Source organism: Cuculus canorus, chromosome 39, assembly GCF_017976375.1.
Source record: "Cuculus canorus isolate bCucCan1 chromosome 39, bCucCan1.pri, whole genome shotgun sequence".
In the NCBI taxonomy this organism is placed as follows: Eukaryota; Metazoa; Chordata; class Aves; order Cuculiformes; family Cuculidae; genus Cuculus; species Cuculus canorus.
Window position 1 is genome coordinate 268,005 of NC_071439.1, and position 18,667 is coordinate 286,671.

General features: G+C 50.3%; 1 protein-coding gene across 1 annotated transcript in view; it reads right to left on the bottom strand.

Annotated features, from left to right (window-relative positions):
• The window catches only part of CHD8 (chromodomain helicase DNA binding protein 8), a 73,774-nt gene continuing 55,107 nt past the window's right edge, over positions 1-18,667 (bottom strand). Inside the window, exons 28-38 of the mRNA XM_054053102.1 lie at positions 18,507-18,621; positions 14,075-14,138; positions 12,713-12,764; positions 11,368-11,563; positions 8,581-8,789; positions 6,821-7,297; positions 4,898-5,069; positions 1,780-1,832; positions 1,633-1,742; positions 1,432-1,530; positions 1-372 (exon numbers count right to left, since the gene is read on the bottom strand). Of these exons, the coding sequence (XP_053909077.1) occupies positions 229-372; positions 1,432-1,530; positions 1,633-1,742; positions 1,780-1,832; positions 4,898-5,069; positions 6,821-7,297; positions 8,581-8,789; positions 11,368-11,563; positions 12,713-12,764; positions 14,075-14,138; positions 18,507-18,621 (1,691 nt within the window). The 3' untranslated portion in view covers positions 1-228. The remainder of the gene's footprint in view (positions 373-1,431; positions 1,531-1,632; positions 1,743-1,779; positions 1,833-4,897; positions 5,070-6,820; positions 7,298-8,580; positions 8,790-11,367; positions 11,564-12,712; positions 12,765-14,074; positions 14,139-18,506; positions 18,622-18,667) is intronic.

Sequence of the window (18,667 nt, forward strand, 5' to 3'; positions counted from 1 at the left end):
AAAACGGTCAATTTTGGGGCGAAATCATGAATTTTTGAGGTAAAATGTTCCGATTTTGGGGTGAAAAGGGGGATTTTTGGGGTAAAATGGTCCAATTTTGTGGGAAAAAAGGATTTTGGAGGTAAAACGGTCCAATTTGGGGGTGAAAAGGGGCATTTTTGAGGCGAAATGTTGCAATTTTGCGTCGAAAAAGGGTTTTTATGAGATCCAATGGTCCAATTTGGGGGTTCAGGGATTGGATTTTGGGGTGAAAAGGGTGATTTTCGGGGGCCTCACCGGGAGGAAGCGGGGCTCCAGGGCGAAGTCGGGGCGCACTTGGCTTTCGGGGTCCCCTCCCGGCTCCCGCAGCCCCTCCAGGCAGCGCAGCTCCAGCTGGGGGTGAAGGGGGACCCCAAAATTAGGGGGGGACCCCAAAATTAGGGGGGGACCCCAAATCTGGGGGAACCCCTTCTTTTGGGGGGGTTTACCCCTATTTTTACCCCCATTTCTGGACTGCACCCCAAGATTTAGGGGGGTCAATCCATATGGGGAAACCGGGGGACCCCAAAAGACGGGGGGTACCCCAAAATCCAAGCTAGGAAGGATAGGGACCCCAAAACCCAGCAAAGGGGACCCCAAAAGCCAACCTGGAGGAGAAAAGGGACCCTAAAAGCCAACTTGGGGGAGAAAAGGGACCCCAAAATCAAGGTGGGACCTCAAAAGCTATTATAGAGGACCCCAAAACCCAATCATGGGGGAGGGAAAGGGACCCCAAAATAGAGGGGGGACCCCAAAAGCCAACTTGGGGGGATAGAGGGACCCCAAAAGCCAACTTGGAGGGAAAAGGGACCCCAAAATGGAGGGGGACCCTAAAAGCCATCATAGGAGACCCCAAAATCCAACTTGGAGGAGAAAAGGGACCCCAAAACCGAACCTGAGAAGGGAAAGGGACCCAAAAGTAGAGGGGGGACCCCAAAACCCATCATAGGGGACCCCAAAATCCAACTTGGAGGAGAAAAGGGACCCCAAAATAGAGGGGGGGACCCCAAAATCCATCACAGGGGACCCCAAATTCCAACTTGGAGGAGAAAAGGGACCCCAAAACCGAACCTGAGAAGGGAAAGGGGACCCAAAAATACAGGGGGGAACCCCAAAACCCAGCATAGGGGACCCCAAATTCCAACTTGGAGGAGAAAAGGGACCCCAAAATAGAGGGGGGGACCCCAAAACCCATCACAGGGGACCCCAAAATCCAACTTGGAGGAGAAAAGGGACCCCAAAACCAAACCTCAGAAGGGAAAAGGGACCCAAAAGGAGAAAAAGGACCCCAAAACCCAACTTGGAAGAGAAAAAGGACCCCAAACCCCAACCTGAGAAGGGAAAAGAACCCAAAATAGAGAAGGGGACCCCAAAATAGAGTAGGGGGGGTTCAGAGCACCCCAAAATCCTCACCTCCACCAGCTTCTTGCTGTTCTTCTTATGGGGGGGCTCTCGCGTGGCCCCGTTGGGGACCAAACGGTGCTTCTGGAAAGTCAATTTGAGCCCCTCCTCCTACGGGGGAACCCCAAAAGTCACCGTCTCCTCCATTTAAACCCTTCAGCGCCCCCCAAAATATCCATTTGGGGAGACCCCCCCCCCTCAAAATGCGCTTACGTCTTTGATCTGGACGGTGAATTCTTTCTCCCGTGCGTAAGCGGGTGAATAGGGGGGTTTCGGCGGGTTGGGGGGGCGCCGGGGGGGGGCGCTTTCGGGGTAACCCCCTCCTGAGGAACCCCCAAAAATCTTCGGGGGGCCACTGGCCCGACAGCACCAGCCTGGCAAACCGCGCTCCAGCCGCCGGATCAGGGCGCGGTTCCTGGGAGATTTGGAGAGAAAGAGAGGCCATTTTGAGGCGAAAAGGGAGATTTTGAGGTAAAATGGTCGATTTTGGGGGTTAAATTGAGAATTTCTGAGGTAAAAATGGTCGATTTTGGGGGGTTAAATTGAGAATTTCTGAGGTAAAATGGTCCATTTTGGAGGTTAAAGTGGGAAATTTTGAGGTAAAATGGTGGATTTTGAGGTTGAAGGTGGAATTTCTGAGGTAAAATGGTCCATTTTGGAGGTTAAATGGGAATTTCTGAGGTAAATGGTCGATTTTGGGGGTAAAAATGGTCGATGTTCTGAGGTAAAAATGGTCGATTTCTGAGGTAAAATGGTCATTTGGAGGTTAATGGGAATTTCTGAGGTGAAAAATGGTGGATTTTGAGGTTGAAGGTGGAATTTCTGAGGTAAAATGGTCCATTTTGGAGGTTAAAGTTGGAATTTCTGAGGTAAAATGGTCGATCTTTGGAGTTAAATGGATTTTTGAGGTAAAAATAGTCGATTTCAGAGTTAAAGTGGGAATTTCTGAGGTAAAATGGTCCATTTTGAGGTTAAAATGGGAATTTCTGAGGTAAAAATGGTCGATTTTGGAGGTTAAAGTGGGGAATTTCTGAGGTAAAATGGTCCATTTTGGGGTTAAAGTGGGAATTTCTGAGGTACAATGGTCCATTTTGGAGGTTAAAGTGGGAATTTTTGAGGTAAAAATGGTCGATTTTTGGGGGTTAAAGTGGAATTTCTGAGGTAAAATGGTGGATTTTGAGGTTGAAGTGGGAATTTCTGAGATAAAATGGTGGATTTTGAGTTAAGGTGGGAATTTTCTGAGGTAAAATGGTCGATTTTGGCGGTTAAATCGGAATTTTTGAGGTAAAATGGTCCATTTCGGAGGTTAAAGTGGGAATTTCTGAGGTAAAAATGGTCCATTTTGAGGTTAAAGTGGGGAATTTCTGAGGTAAAATGGTGGATTTTGAGTTAAAGTGGGAATTTCTGAGGTAAAATGGTCCATTTTGGAGGTTAAAAGTGGGAATTTCTGAGGTAAAATGGTCGTTTTTGGAGGTTAAAATGGGAATTTTTGAGGTAAATGGCCCATTTTGGGATTAAAGTGAGAATTTTGAGGTAAAATGGTCCATTTCGGAGGTTAAAGTGGGAATTTCTGAGGTAAAATGGTCCATTTTGGGGGGTTAAAGTGGGAGTTCTTGAGGTAAATGGTCCATTTGGAGGTTAAAGTGGAATTTCTGAGGTAAACATGGTCCATTTTGGAGGTTAAGTGGGAATTTCTGAGGTAAAATGGTCCATTTTGGAGGTTAAAGTGGGAATTTTAGAGGTTAAATGGTCCATTTTGGAGGTTAAAGTGGGAATTTCTGAGGTAAAATGGTCGATTTTGGAGGTTAAAATGGGAATTTCTGAGGTAAAATGGTCGATTTTGGAGGATAAATGGGAATTTCTGAGGTAAAATGGTCCATTTTGAGGTTAAAATGGGAATTTCTGAGGTAAAATGTCGATTTTGGAGGATAAATGGAATTTCTGAGGTAAAATGGTCCATTTTGGAGGTTAAAGTGGGAATTTTTGAGGTAAAATGGTCGATTTGGAGGTTAAAGTGGGAATTTCTGAGGTAAACATGGTCCATTTTGGAGGTTAAAGTGGGAATTTCTGAGGTAAAATGGTCCATTTTGGAGGTTAAAGTGGGAATTTCTGAGGTAAAATGGTCCATTTTGGAGGTTAAAGTGGGAATTTTTGAGGTAAAATGGTCCATTTTGGGGGTTAAAGTGGGAATTTCTGAGGTAAAATGGTCCATTTTGGAGGTTAAAATGGGAATTTCTGAGGTAAAATGGTCGATTTTGGAGGATAAATGGGAATTTCTGAGGTAAAATGGTCCATTTTGGAGGTTAAAATGGGAATTTCTGAGGTAAAATGGTCCATTTTGGAGGTTAAAGTGGGAATTTTGAGGTAAAATGGTCCATTTTGGAGGTTAAAGTGGGAATTTCTGAGGTAAAATGGTGATTTTCGGAGGTTAAAGTGGGAATTTTCTGAGGAAAAATGGTCCATTTGGAGGTTAAAGTGGGAATTTCTGAGGTAAAATGGTCCATTTTGGAGGTTAAGTGGGAATTTCTGAGGTAAAATGGTCCATTTTGGAGGTTAAAGTGGGAATTTTTGAGGTAAAATGGTCGCAATTTTGGAGGTTAAAGTGGGAATTTTTGAGGTAAAATGGTCCATTTTCGGAGGTTAAAATGGGAATTTCTGAGGTAAAATGGTCGATTTTGGAGGATAAATGGGAATTTCTGAGGTAAAATGGTCCATTTTGGAGGTTAAAGTGGGAAATTTTGAGGTAAAATGGTGGATTTTGAGGTTGAAGTGGAATTTCTGAGGTAAATGGTGATTTTGGAGGTTAAAGTGGGAATTTCTGAGGTAAAATGGTCGATTTTTGAGGTAAAACGGTCAATTTGGGGTATAAAAGAGGGATTTTGAGGTAAAATGGTGTAATTTGGGGGTGAAAAGGGAATTTCTGAGGTAAAATGGTTCAATTTGGGGTTAAAAGGCAGCATTTTGTAATAAATGATCAATTTGGGGGTGAAAGAGGGATTTTGGTGATAAAAACGGTCAATTTGGGGTTGAAAAAGGGATTTTTGAGATAAAATGGTTCAATTTTGGGGTGAAAAGCGGAATTTTGTGGTAAAAAGGTCAATTTTGGGGTGAAAAGAGGGATTTTTGAGGAAAAGCAGTGTAATTTTGGGGTGAAAAGGGAACTTTTGAGGTAAAATGGTTCAATTTTGGGGTGAAAAGGTGGAATTTTGTGGTAAAATGATCCAATTTGGGGTGAAAAGGGGAATTTGAGGTCAAATGATCCAATTTTGGGGTGAAAAGGGATTTTTGAGGTCAATGGTCAATTTTGGGGTGAAAAGGCAGAATTTTGAGGTCAAACGGTCCCATTTTGGGGTTAAAAGGGGAATTTTGAGTCAAATGGTCCAATTTTGGGGGTGAAAAGGCGGAATTTTGAGGTCAAACGGTCCCATTTTGGTCCCCCTTGAACGATGAGGGGGAGGTTTGAGGTCCTCCGAGGTCACCTTTGGCCACTGGTGGAGGTGGGCGAGATGGGGGGGGAGGCGGAGGGGGCGCCCCCCCTTCTCCCGGAAGGGGCGGAGCCTCTTCCTCCTCTTCCTCCTCCTCTTCCTCCTCTTCTTCCTCTTCTTCTTCCTCTTCCTCCTCTTCTTCCGGACCACCCGGAGCTTCAGGGCCTGGAAAAAAGAGAGAGATTCCGACGTAGAGATGGAGTCCCACCATCATTCCTGAGAGGTTCCTTAACGCGGGTGAGATCCCACCAACATCTAAAGGGGGTTTTGAGGACGTGGGATGAGTCCCACCACCATTTAAGGTCATCCCACCACGATTGGAGACATTCCTCGGACGTGGGATGAGTTCCCACCATGATCTGAAGGGGTTCCGCCACCATTTCGAGGTCCCCAACCACCATTTCGAGGTCTCCACCACCATTTCGAGGTCTCCCACCACCATTTCAAGGTCTCCACCACCATTTTGAGGTCCCTACCACTATTTCGAGGTCTCCCACCACCATTTCGAGGTCCCCAACCACCATTTTGAGGTCTCCCACCACCATTTCGAGGTCTCCCACCACCATTTTGAGGTCTCCACCACCATTTTGAGGTCCCCAACCACCATTTTAAGGTCCCCAACCACCATTTTAAGGTCTCCACCACCATTTTGAGGTCTCCACCACCATTTCGAGGTCTCCAACCACCATTTTGAGTTCCCCAACCACCATTTTGAGGTCTCCACCACCATTTTGAGGTCTCCACCACCATTTCAAGGTCTCCCACCACCATTTTGAGGTCTCCACCACCATTTTGAGCTCTCCACCACCATTTCGAGGTCTCCACCACCATTTCGAGGTCTCCCACCACCATTTTGAGGTCTCCACCACCATTTTGAAGTCTCCCACCACCATTTTGAGGTCTCCCACCACCATTTTGAGCTCTCCCACCACCATTTCGAGGTCTCCCACCACCATTTTGTGGTCCCCAACCACCATTTCGAGGTCTCCACCACCATTTCGAGGTCTCCCACCACCATTTCGAGGTCCCCAACCACCATTTCGGGGTCCCCAACCACCATTTTGGGGTCCCCAACCACCATTTTGAGGTCTCCACCACCATTTCGAGGTCTCCACCACCATTTCGAGGTCCCCAACCACCATTTTGAGGTCTCCACCACCATTTTGAGGTCCCCAACCACCATTTCGAGGTCTCCACCACCATTTTGAGGTCTCCCACCAACATTTCGAGGTCTCCACCACCACTTTGAGGTCTCCCACCACCATTTTGAGGTCTCCACCACCATTTCGAGGTCTCCCACCACCATTTCGAGGTCTCCCACCACCATTTCGAGGTCTCCCACCACCATTTTGAGGTCTCCCACCACCATTTTGAGGTCTCCCACCACCATTTTGAGGTCCCCAACCACCATTTTAAGGTCTCCACCACCATTTTGAGGTCTCCACCACCATTTTGAGGTCCCCAACCACCATTTTGAGGTCCCCAACCACCATTTTGAGTTCCCCAACCACCATTTCGAGGTCTCCACCACCATTTTGAGGTCTCCAACCACCATTTCGAGGTCTCCAACCACCATTTTGAGGTCTCCACCACCATTTTGAGCTCTCCACCACCATTTCGAGGTCCCCAACCACCATTTTGAGGTCCCCAACCACCATTTTGAGGTCCCCAACCACCATTTTGAGATCTCCACCACCATTTCCAAGTGTCCCACCAAGATCTGACTGAGTTCCTGGGACGTGGGATGGAGTTCCACCACAATACGAAGTGCATTTTATGAAGACTACGGAGAACCTCCAAGAACCGATGAGTTCCCACCAGGATTAAAAGGTCCTTCAAAGCCTTTGAAGGTCCTCTGAAGGTCCTCCAAAGCCTCTGAAGATCCTTCAAAGCCTCTGAAGGTCCTCCAAACTCACCTCTGTCCTCATCGCTCTCCTCTTCGCACGAAGATGACTCCGAAGCCGATGGTGACATCTTCTCCAGCTCGGAATCGTCGTCCTCGGTGGCCGGCACCGGTGGGGTGGGATGTCCCATGATGCTTTGCGCTGCTGCTGGTGGTGGTGGTGGTGGTGGTGGTGTCTCTCCGGCTTCGGCACGAAGGTACCTCCACCGCGCGGCGGCGAAGGAGAAGTCGGGATCTCCCAAAATGGCGGCTTCGGGTTGGGCCAAACCGTGCCGAGCAGCTCCACGGAGAAGTTCTCCATCGTGGTGACCACGTTCCCACCACGGTGGAAGATCGGGACCGGGAGGAGGACATAAAGCCAAACGAGTGGGAAGAAGAGGATGGCGGAGGACCTGCTCGCGGAGAAGACGGAGAAGACCCAACCGACGAAGACCTCGAGAAGCTCTGGCGGCCGAAATGGGGGACACCGGGAGGGAGGGATCGGGAGGTTCTGCAGGAGAAGGAGGAGAACGGCGCAATGTCCACGGAGATGACTCCAAACCCCACGGAGATGCCTCCAAACCCATAGAGAGCTCCATATCTCTCATGGAAACACCTCCAAACCCTATGGAGATGCCTCCAAACCCATAGAGAGCTCCGTATCTCTCATGGAAACACCTCCAAACCCCATGGAGATGCCTCCAAACCCATAGAGAGCTCCGTATCTTCATGGGAACACCTCCAAACCCTATGGAGATGCCTCCAAACCCCATGGAGATGCCTCCAAACCCCATGGAGATGCCTCCAAACCCATCGAGAGCTCCATATCTCTCATGGGAACACCTCCAAACCCCACAGAGATGCCTCCAAACCCCATGGAGATGCCTCCAAACCCACAGAGAGCTCCATATCTCTCATGGAAACACCTCCAAACCCCATGGAGATGTCTCCAAACCCATAGAGAGCTCCGTATCTCTCATGGAAACACCTCCAAACCCTATGGAGATGCCTCCAAACCCATAGAGAGCTCCATATCTTCATGGAAACACCTCCAAACCCTATGGAGATGCCTCCAAACCCCATGGAGATGCCTCCAAACCCATCGAGAGCTCCATATCTCTCATGGAAACGCCTCCAAACCCCATGGAGATGCCTCCAAACCCATAGAGAGCCCCGTATCTCTCATGGAAACACCTCCAAACCCCACGGAGATGCCTCCAACCCATCGAGAGCTCCATATCTCTCATGGAAATGCCTCCAAACCCTATGGAGATGCCTCCAAACCCCACGGAGATGCCTCCAAAACCCATAGAGAGCTCCGTATCTCTCATGGAAACACCTCCAAACCCTACAGAGATGCCTCAAAACTCCATAGAGAGCTCCGTATCTCTCATGGAAACACCTCCAAACCCTATGGAGATGCCTTCAAACCCATAGAGAGCTCCATATCTTCATGGAAACACCTCCAAAACCCTATGGAGATACCTCCAAACCCTATGGAGATGCCTCCAAACCCATAGAGAGCTCCGTATCTCTCATGGAAACACCTCCAAACCCCATGGAGATGCCTCCAAACCCCACAGAGATGCCTCCAAACCCCATGGAGATGCCTCCAAACCCATAGAGAGCTCCATAATTCTCATGGAAACACCTCCAAACCCTATGGAGATGCCTCCAAACCCATAGAGAGCTCCGTATCTCCCATGGAAACACCTCCAAACCCCACAGAGATGCCTCCAAACCCTATGGAGATGCCTCCAAACGCCCCTGAGGACCTCCATGTCCCCCACGTACCATCTCCGGGCGCGGGCGGTAGGCGACAAACTTGCCGGCACATAGCGACGAAGCCGTGGTAAAATTTGGTGAGGTTCTCATCCGTCTTCTTCTCCAATCCGGCTAAAAGTCGGAAACGACCCCATCGGAATCGTCCGCTCTCGGGATCCAACTCCACTCCAAAGGTAGAGGCCACCCGGTAGAAGTCCGCCTGTTCCCGACGGGTCCACCTGGGAACCCCAGAGGGGGACACAGAGGTCATCTTGGAGGTCCCATCCCCCCCTCCAAGAGCTCACGGAGGTTCCTCCATCCCAAGAACTGAAGGATGAGGTCCCACCAAAGAGGTCCAAACCCTCCAAATTGGATCATTCCACCTCCAAAATTCCCTCTTTGCCCCTCAAAATTGGAGCGTTTGACCTCAAAAATTCCCCATTTTCACCCCAAAATTGGACCATTTTACCTCAAAAATCCCTTTTTCACACCCCAAAATTGGACCGTTTGACCTCAAAAATCCCCTTTTCACCCCAAAATTGGAGCGTTTGACCTCAAAATTCCCCCTTTTCACCCCAAAATTGGAGCGTTTGACCTCAAAAAATCCCCTTTTCACCTCAAAATTGGAGCGTTTGACCTCAAAATTCCCCTTTTCACCCCAAAATTGGACCATTTGACCTCAAAATTCCCCCTTTTCACCCCAAAATTGAGCGTTTGACCTCAAAATTCCCCCTTTTCACCCCAAAATTGACCATTTTACCTCAAAAATCCCTTTTTCACCTCAAAATTGGACCATTTTACCTCAAAAATCCCTTTTTCACCCCAAAAATTGGACCATTTTACCTCAAAAATCCCATTTTCACCCCCCAAAAATGTCCCTTTTCACCCCAAATTCACACTATTTTACCTCCAAAATTCCATTTTGACCCCCAAATTGGACCTTTTTACCTCAAAAAATCCCATTTTCACCCCCAAAATGTCCCTTTTCACCCCAAATTCACAATATTTTACCTCCAAAATTCCAAATTGCAACGTTTTACCTCAAAATTCCCCCTTTTCACTCCAAAATTGGACCATTTTACCTCAAAATTCCCCTTTTCACCCCAAAATTGAACGTTTTACCTCAAAATTCCCTTTTTTCACCCCAAAATTGTTCATTTTACCTCAAAAATCCCCCTTTTCACCCCAAAATTGGACAATTTTACCTCAAAATTCCCCCTTTTACCCCAAAATCGACCATTTCACCTCCAAAATCTCCCTTTTTGCCCCCAAATCGAACCATTTTACCTCAGAATTCCCCATTTTAACCCCCAAAATTCACCATTTTACCTCAAAAAATTCCTCTCTTCGCCCCCAAATTCACAATTTCACCTCAAAATTCCCCTTTTCACCCCAAAATTGGACCATTTCACTTCAAAACTCTTCCCCAAAACAGATCGTTTACCTCAAAATGCCCTTTTTTACCCCTAAATTGAACCCTTTTCCCTCAAATCTCCCCCTTTTCACCCCAAATTTGATCACTTCACCCCAATATCAGAAGATTTTACCTCAGAAATCCCTGTTTGAACCCCAAAATTGACCGTTTTACCTCAAAATTCCCCCTTTTCGCCCCAAAATCTCACCCTTAGGAGCCCCTATTTTCACCCCAGAGGTGCCTTTAGACCCTAAAATGGCTCCCGGTGCCACAAAATGGCCGCCGAGCACACCAAAACCTCCCCATAGGAGCCCTCAGAGCCCCAAAATGGCTCCCGGCGCCTCAAAATGGCTGCAGAGCACCCCAAAACCTCCCCATAGGACCCCATAGCGCCCCAAAATGGCCTCAGAGCACCCCAAAACCTCCCCATAGGAGCCCTCAGTGCCCCAAAATGGCTCCCGGCGCCTCAAAATGGCTGCAGAGCACCCCAAAAACCTCCCCATAGGAGCCCATAGTGCCCCAAAAATGGCCTCAGAGCACCCCAAAACCTCCCCATAGGAGCCCATAGAGCCCCAAAACCTCCCCATAAGAGCCCATAGCCCCCCAAAACCTCCCTATAGGAGCCCTTAGAGCCCCAAAATGGCCACAGAGCACCCCAAAACCTCCCCATAGGGCTTCCCAGCACCCCAAAACCATCCTGTATGAGACCTAAGCACCTCAAAATGGCCTCAGAGCACCCCAAAACCTCCCTATAGGAGCCCTTAGAACCCCAAAATGGCCTCAGAGCACCTCAAAACCTCCCCATAGGAGCCCATAGCCCCCCAAAACCTCCCCATAAGAGCCCATAGCACCCCAAAACCTCCCCATAGCCCCCCAAAACCTCCCCATAAGAACCCATAGCCCCCCAAAACCTCCCCATAAGAGCCCATAGCACCCCAAAACCTCCCCATAGCCCCCCAAAACCTCCCCATAGGAGCCCATAGCACCCCAAAACCTCCCCATAGGAGCCCATAGCACCCCAAAACCTCCCCATAGGAGCCCATAGCACCCCAAAATGGCCTCAAAGCACCCCAAAACCTCCCTATAGGAGCCCATAGCGCCCCAAAACGCCCTCAGAGCACCCCAAAACCTCCCCATAGGAGCCCATAGCCCCCCAAAACCTCCCTATAGGAGCCCATAGCACCCCAAAACGGCTGCAGAGCACCCCAAAACCTCCCCATAGGAGCCCACAGCACCCCAAAATGCCCTCAGAGCACCCCAAAACCTCCCCATAGCCCCCCAAAACCTCCCCATAAGAGCCCATAGTACCCCAAAACCTCCCCATAGGAGCCCATAGCACCCCAAAACCTCCCCATAAGAGCCCACAGCCCCCCAAAACCTCCCTATATGCCCCCCGCGCTGACCTCTGGGCCTTGTCCCTGCGGGCGGCGTCCTTGAGGCGGCAGCCGGGGTGGCGTCGTCTGCGCTCTCCGCTCGGGGGGAGGCGGTGGTGCCGCTGCTGCTGCCCCGAGCGTTGGCACGCGGCCACCAAACGGCGCAGCCGCGCCGTCAGCACCGACCCCGGCGGCCATCGCGGCTGCCCCGGCGCCGGGGGGGGACCTGCGGGGGGAAACGGCACCTATAGACACCCTCCAGGGGGTCACAGGGGGGTCTATAGGGTCCCTATAGGGTAGGGGGTCCCCTATAGGGTGTGCGGTGCCCATAGGGTCCCTATAAGGCAAAGGGGTCCCTATAGGGTGTGTGGTGCCCATAGGATCCCTATAAGGCAAAGGGGTCCCTATAGGGTGTGTGGTGCCCATAGGGTCCCTATAAGGCAAAGGGGTCCCTATAGGGTGTGTGGTGCCCATAGGGTCCCTATAAGGCAAAGGGGTCCCTATAGGGTGTGCGGTGCCCATAGGGTCCCTATAAGGCAAAGGGGTCCCTATAGGGTGTGTGGTGCCCATAGGGTCCCTATAAGGCAAAGGGGTCCCTATAGGGTGTGCGGTGCCCATAGGGTCCCTATAAGACAAAGGGGTCCCTATAGGGTGTGCGGTGCCCATAGGGTCCCTATAAGGCAAAGGGGTCCCTATAGGGTCTGCGGTGCCCATAGGGTCCCTATAAGGCAAAGGGGTCCCTATAGGGTGTGCGGTGCCCATAGGGCCCCTATAAGGCAAAGGGGTCCCTATAGGGTGTGCAGTGCCCATAGGGTCCCTATAAGGCAAAGGGGTCCCTATAGGGTGTGCGGTGCCCATAGGGTCCCTATAGGGTGTGCGGTGCCTATAGGGTCCCTATAAGGCAAAGGGGTCCCTATAGGGTGTGCGGTGCCCATAGGGTCCCTATAAGGCAAAGGGGTCCCTATAGGGTGTGCGGTGCCCATAGGGTCCCTATAGGGCAAAGGGGTCCCTATAGGGTGTGCGGTGCCCATAGGGTCCCTATAAGGCAAAGGGGTCCCTATAGGGTGTGCGGTGCCCATAGGGTCCCTATAAGGCAAAGGGGTCCCTATAGGGTGTGCGGTGCCCATAGGGTCCCTATACGGCAAAGGGGTCCCTATAGGGTGTGCGGTGCCCATAGGGTCCCTATAAGGCAAAGGGGTCCCTATAGGGTGTGCGGTGCCCATAGGGTCCCTATAAGGCAAAAGGGTCCCTATAGGGTGTGCGGTGCCTATAGGGTCCCTATAAGGCAAAGGGGTCCCTATAGGGTCCCTATAGGGTGAGGGGGTCCCTATAGGGCCCCTATAGGATAGGGGGTCCCCTATAGTCCCCCCGTTACCTTCGTCGCCGTCGGGCGCCGCCTCCTCCTCCATCAGCAGCAGTGGATCCGCCTGAGGGGAAACCGGAACCTATAGAGCCCCCAAACCCCCCCCGAGGGACCCCCAAAGCCCCTATAGGAGCCCAAAGCCCCACAAAATGGCCTCAAACCCCTCAAAATGGCCCCAAATCCCTCCAAAATGGCTCCAAACCCCCCAAAATGGACTCAAATCACCCCAAAATGGCCTTAAATCGCCTCAAAATGGCCCCAAATCACCCCCAAAATGGCCTCAAATCCCCCCGAAATCACCTTAAATGCCCCCAAAATGGGTTCAAATCCCACAATGGGCTCAAATCCCCCCAAAATCGCCTCAAATCCCCCCCAAAATGGCCCCAAATCCCTCCAAAATGGCCCCAAATCCCTCCAAAATGGCCCCAAATGCCCCTAAAATGGCCCCAAATCCCTCCAAAATGGCCCCAAATGCCCCAAAATGGCCCCAAATCCCTCCAAAATGGGCTCAAATCCCCCAAAATCCACTCCCAGCACCCCAAAACCCCCTATAGGAACCCCAAAACCCCCTATAGGAGCCCAAAGCCCCCCAAAATGGCCTCAAAGCCCCCCAAAATGGCCTCAAATCACCCCAAACCCCCCTATAAGAGCCCAAAGCCCCCCAAAATGGCCTCAAATCCCCCAAAATCACCTCCCGGCACCCCAAAACCCCCTATAGGAACCCCAAACCCCCCTATAGGAGCCCAAAACACCCCAAAATGGCCTCAAATCCCCCCAAAATCACCTCCCAGCCCCCAAAACCCCTATAGGAGCCCAAATCACCCCAAAATGGCCTCAAATCCCCCAAAACCCCCTATAGGAACCCCAACCCCCCCTATAAGAACCCAGAGCCCCCCAAAATGGCCTCAAATCACCCCAAAACCCACTACAGGAGCCCAAAGCCCCCCAAAATGGCCTCAAATCACCCCAAAACCCACTATAGGAGCCCAAAGCCCCCCCAAAATGGCCTCAAATCCCCCCAAAATCCCCTCCCAGCCCCCAAAACCCCTTATAGGAGCCCAAATCACCCCAAAATGGCCTCAAATCACCCCAAAATGGCCTCAAATCACCCCAAAACCCCCCTACAGGAGCCCAAAGCCCCCAAAATGGCCTCAAATCACCCCAAAACCCCCCAAAAATGGCCTCAAATCCCCCCAAAATCACCTCCCAGCCCCCCAAAACCCCCTTTAGGAACCCCAACTCCCCCTATAAGAGCCCAAAGCCCCCCAAAATGGCCTCAAATCCCCCCAAAATCCCCTCCCAGCCCCCCAAAATGGCCTTATATCCCCTCAAATCCCCCCAAAATCCCCTCCCAGCCCCCCAAAACCCACTCACCTCCTCATCCGCATCCTTTGCCGATCCCGGCAGAGGTTTGTATTCCGGGTCCTCAAAGTCCACACGGGGGGGGGGGGGAAGAAAAAAAGGGGGGGGGAGAGAGGTTTTGGGGGGGTCCCCCCAAAAAGCAGAAGGTTCAGATGGGCTGAAATGGCCCCAAAATGAAGCAAAAGAGCCTAAAATGAAGGAAATGGATCCATTTTGTTCCGCGGGGGCCTCAGAGAGAAGGATTGAACTCATCCCAACGGTCGGTATTAGCATGGCAAAGCATCATCGGCACCCCGAAAATGAGGGGGGACCCCAAAATGAGGGGTTTGACATCAAAGTGAGGAGTTTTGAGCCTGAAATGGAGGGATTTGACCCCAAAATGGAGGGGTTTGACCTCAAAATGGGGCGTTTTGACACAAAATGGAGGCGTTTGACCCCAAAATGGAGGAGTTTTACACAAAATGGAGGGGTTTTACACAAAATGGAGGCGTTTGACCCCAAAATGGAGGGGTTTGACCCAAAAATGGGGAGTTTTGAACACAAAATGGAGGCGTTTGACCCCAAAATGGGGAGTTTTGACCCCAAAATGGGGAGTTTTGACCCCAAAATGGAGGGGTTTGACCCTAAAATGGAGGGGTTTGACCCCAAAACGGAGAGTTTTGAACACAAAATGGAGGTTTTGACCCCAAAATGGGGAGTTTTGACCCCAAAATGGGGAGTTTGGGCCCCAAAATGGAGGGGTTTGACCCAAAAATGGGGAGTTTTGAACACAAAATGAAGGGGTTTGACCCCAAAATGGGGAGTTTTGACCCCAAAATGGGGAGTTTTGACCCCAAAATGGGGAGTTTGGGCCCCAAAATGGAGGGGTTTGAACACAAAATGGAGGATTTGACACAAAATGGGGAGTTTTGACTCCAAAATGAAGGGGTTTGACCCCAAAATGGAGAGTTTTGACAGAAAATGGAGGGGATGACCCCAAAAGGGAGGGATTTTGACCCCAAAATGAAGGAGTTTTGACCCCAAAATGGAGTGGGATGAGGATTGGGAGCCCTAAATTGGGGTCAAAACCATCAATAATGGGTCCAAACCCCCCAAAAATGGGGTCAAAACCATCAATAGTGGCGTCAAAACCACCAAAAAATGTATCCAAACCCCCCCAAAATGGGGTCAAAACCACCAATAATGGATCCAAACCCCCCAAAAATGGGTCCAAACCCCCCCAAAAATGGGGTCAAACCCCCCCAAAAATGGGTCAAAACCACCAAAAATGGGGTCAAACCCACCAAAAATGGGGCCAAAACCATCAATAATGGGGTCAAAACCACCAATAATGGGGTCATAACCACCAAAAATGGGGTCAAACCCCCCAAAACTGGGGTCAAACCCCCCAAAAATGGGGTCAAAACCACCAATAGTGGCGTCAAAACCACCAAAAAATGGATCCAAACCCCCCCAAAATGGGGTCAAAACCACCAATAATGGATCCAAACCCCCCCAAAATGGGGCCAAAACCATCAATAATGGGGTCAAAACCACCAATAATGGATCCAAAGCCCCCAAAATGGACCCAAAGCCCCCAAAATGGGGCCAAACCCCCCAAAAATGGGGCCAAACCCCCCCAAAATGGGGCCAAACCCCCCAAAAATGGGGCCAAACCCCCCCAAAATGGGGCCAAACCCATCAATAATGGGGTCAAAACCACCAATAATGGGGTCATAACCACCAAAAATGGGGTCAAACCCCCCAAAAATGGGCCAAAACCACCAAAAATGGGGTCAAAACCACCAAAAAATGGATCCAAACCCCCCCCAAAATGGGTCAAAACCACCAAAATGGGTCCAAACCCCCCAAAAATGGGGTCAAAACCATCAATAATGGCGTCAAAACCACCAAAAATGGGGTCAAACCCCCCAAAACTGGGGTCAAAACCACCAAAAATGGATCCAAACCCCCCAAAAATGGGGCCAAACCCCCCAAAAATGGATCCAAACCCCTGAAAATGGGGTCAAACCCCCCAAAAATGGGGTCAAACCCCCCAAAAATGGGGTCAAAACCACCAAAAAATGGGTCCAAACCCCCCCCAAAATGGGGCCAAACCCCCCAAAAATGGATCCAACCCCCCAAAATGGGTCCAAACCCCCCCAAAAATGGGGTCAAAACCACCAATAATGGATCCAAACCCCCCAAAATGGGGTCAAAACCACCAAAATGGGGTCAAAACCATCAATAGTGGCGTCAAAACCCCCAAAATGGGGTCAAAACCATCAATAATGGGGTCAAAACCAACAAAAATGGATCCAAACCCCCCCAAAATGGGGTCAAACCCCCCAAAAAATGGGGTCAAAAACCACCAAAAAATGGATCCAAACCCCCGAAAATGGGGCCAAACTCCCCAAAATGGGGCCAAACCCCCCAAAAATGGGGTCAAAACCCCCAAAATGGGGTCAAAACCCCCAAAAATGGGGCCAAACCCCCCAAAAATGGGGTCAAAACCATCAATAATGGGGTCAAAACCACCAATAGTGGCGTCAAAACCCCCAAAATGGGGCCAAAACCACCAAAATGGGGTCAAACCCACCAATAATGGGGTCATAACCACCAATAATGGGGTCAAAACCCCCAAAATGGGGTCAAAACCATCAATAATGGGGTCAAAACCACCAATAATGAGTCCAAACCCCCCCCGAAAATGGGGTCAAAACCACCAAAAATGGGGCCAAAACCACCAATAATGGATCCAAACCCCCCGAAAATGGGGCCAAACCCCCCAAAAATGGGTCAAAACCACCAAAAATGGCGTCAAAACCACCAAAAAATGGGGCCAAACCCCCCAAAATGGGGCCAAACCCCCCAAAAATGGATCCAACCCCCCAAAATGGTGTCCAAACCCCCCAAAAATGGGGTCAAAAACACCAAAAATGGGGCCAAATCCACCAATAATGTGGTCCAAACCCCCCCAAAATGGGATCAAAACCACCAAAAATGGGGCCAAATCCACCAATAATGTGGTCCAAACCCCCCAAAAATGGGGCCAAAACCATCAATAATGGGTCCAAACCCCCCGAAAATGGGTCCAAACCCCCCGAAAATGGGGCCAAACCCACCAATAATGGATCCAAACCCCCCCAAAATGGGGCCAAAACCATCAATAATGGGGCCAAACCCCCCAATAATGGATCCAAAGCCCCCAAAATGGGGCCAAACCCCCCCAAAATGGGGTCAAAACCACCAATAATGGGGTCATAACCACCAAAAATGGGGTCAAACCCCCCAAAAATGGGCCAAAACCACCAAAAATGGGATCAAAACCCCCCAAAAATGGATCCAAACCCCCCAAAATGGGGTCCAAACCCCCCAAAATGGGTCCAAACCCCCCAAAAATGGGGTCAAACCCACTAATAATGGATCCAAACCCCCCAAAATGGGGCCAAACCCCCCCAAAATGGGGTCAAAACCACCAAAATGGGTCCAAACCACCAAAAACGGGGCCAAACCCCCCAAAATGGGTCCAAAACCCACAAAAATGGGGTCAAAACCATCAATAATGGCGTCAAAACCCCCAAAAATGGGGCCAAAACCCCCCAAAAATGGGTCCAAACCCCCCAAAATGGGGCCAAAACCACCAAAAATGGGGCCAAAACCGTCAATAATGGGGCCAAAACCGTCAATAATGGGGCCAAAACCACCAATAATGGATCCAAACCCCCCAAAATGGGGTCAAAACCACCAAAAATGGGGTCAAAACCACCAAAAATGGGGTCAAAAACACCAATAATGGCGTCAAAACCCCCCCAAAATGGGGTCAAACCCCCCAAAATGGGGTCAAAACCACCAAAAATGGGGCCAAAACCGTCAATAATGGGGCCAAAACCACCAATAATGGATCCAAACCCCCCAAAATGGGGTCCAAACCCCCCAAAATGGGGTCAAAACCACCAATAGTGGGGCCAAAACCACCAAAAATGGCGTCAAAACCACCAATAATGGATCCAAACCCCCCAAAATGGGGTCAAAACCACCAAAATGGGGTCAAAACCACCAATAGTGGGTCCAAACCCCCCAAAAATGGGGTCAAAACCACCAATAATGGATCCAAACCCCCCAAAATGGGGTCAAAACCACCAAAATGGGGTCAAAACCATCAATAGTGGCGTCAAAACCCCCAAAAATGGCGTCAAAACCCCCAAAAATGGATCCAACCCCCCCCAAAATGGATCCAAACCCCCCCAAAATGGGGTCCAACCCCGCCAAAATGGGGTCAAAACCACCAAAAATGGGGCCAAACCCCCCCAAAATGGGGCCAAACCCCCCAAAATGGGGTCAAAACCACCAATAGTGGCGTCAAAACCCCCCAAAATGGGGCCAAAATCACCAATAATGGATCCAAACCCCCCCAAAATGGGGTCCAACCCCCCCAAAATGGGGTCCAACCCCCCGAACTGACCCTTCGGCCACGTCGAGGCGCTGCTCGGCGGCGATGGCTTTGTCGTCGGGGCGCCCGGCCTTCTCCAGGAAGCAAAGCGCCGGATCCGCTCTCATGGTGTTGTACTTCTCGTAACCTACGGCGTCGGAAAAGAGCCATCGGAGTCACGCGGGGAACCCCCA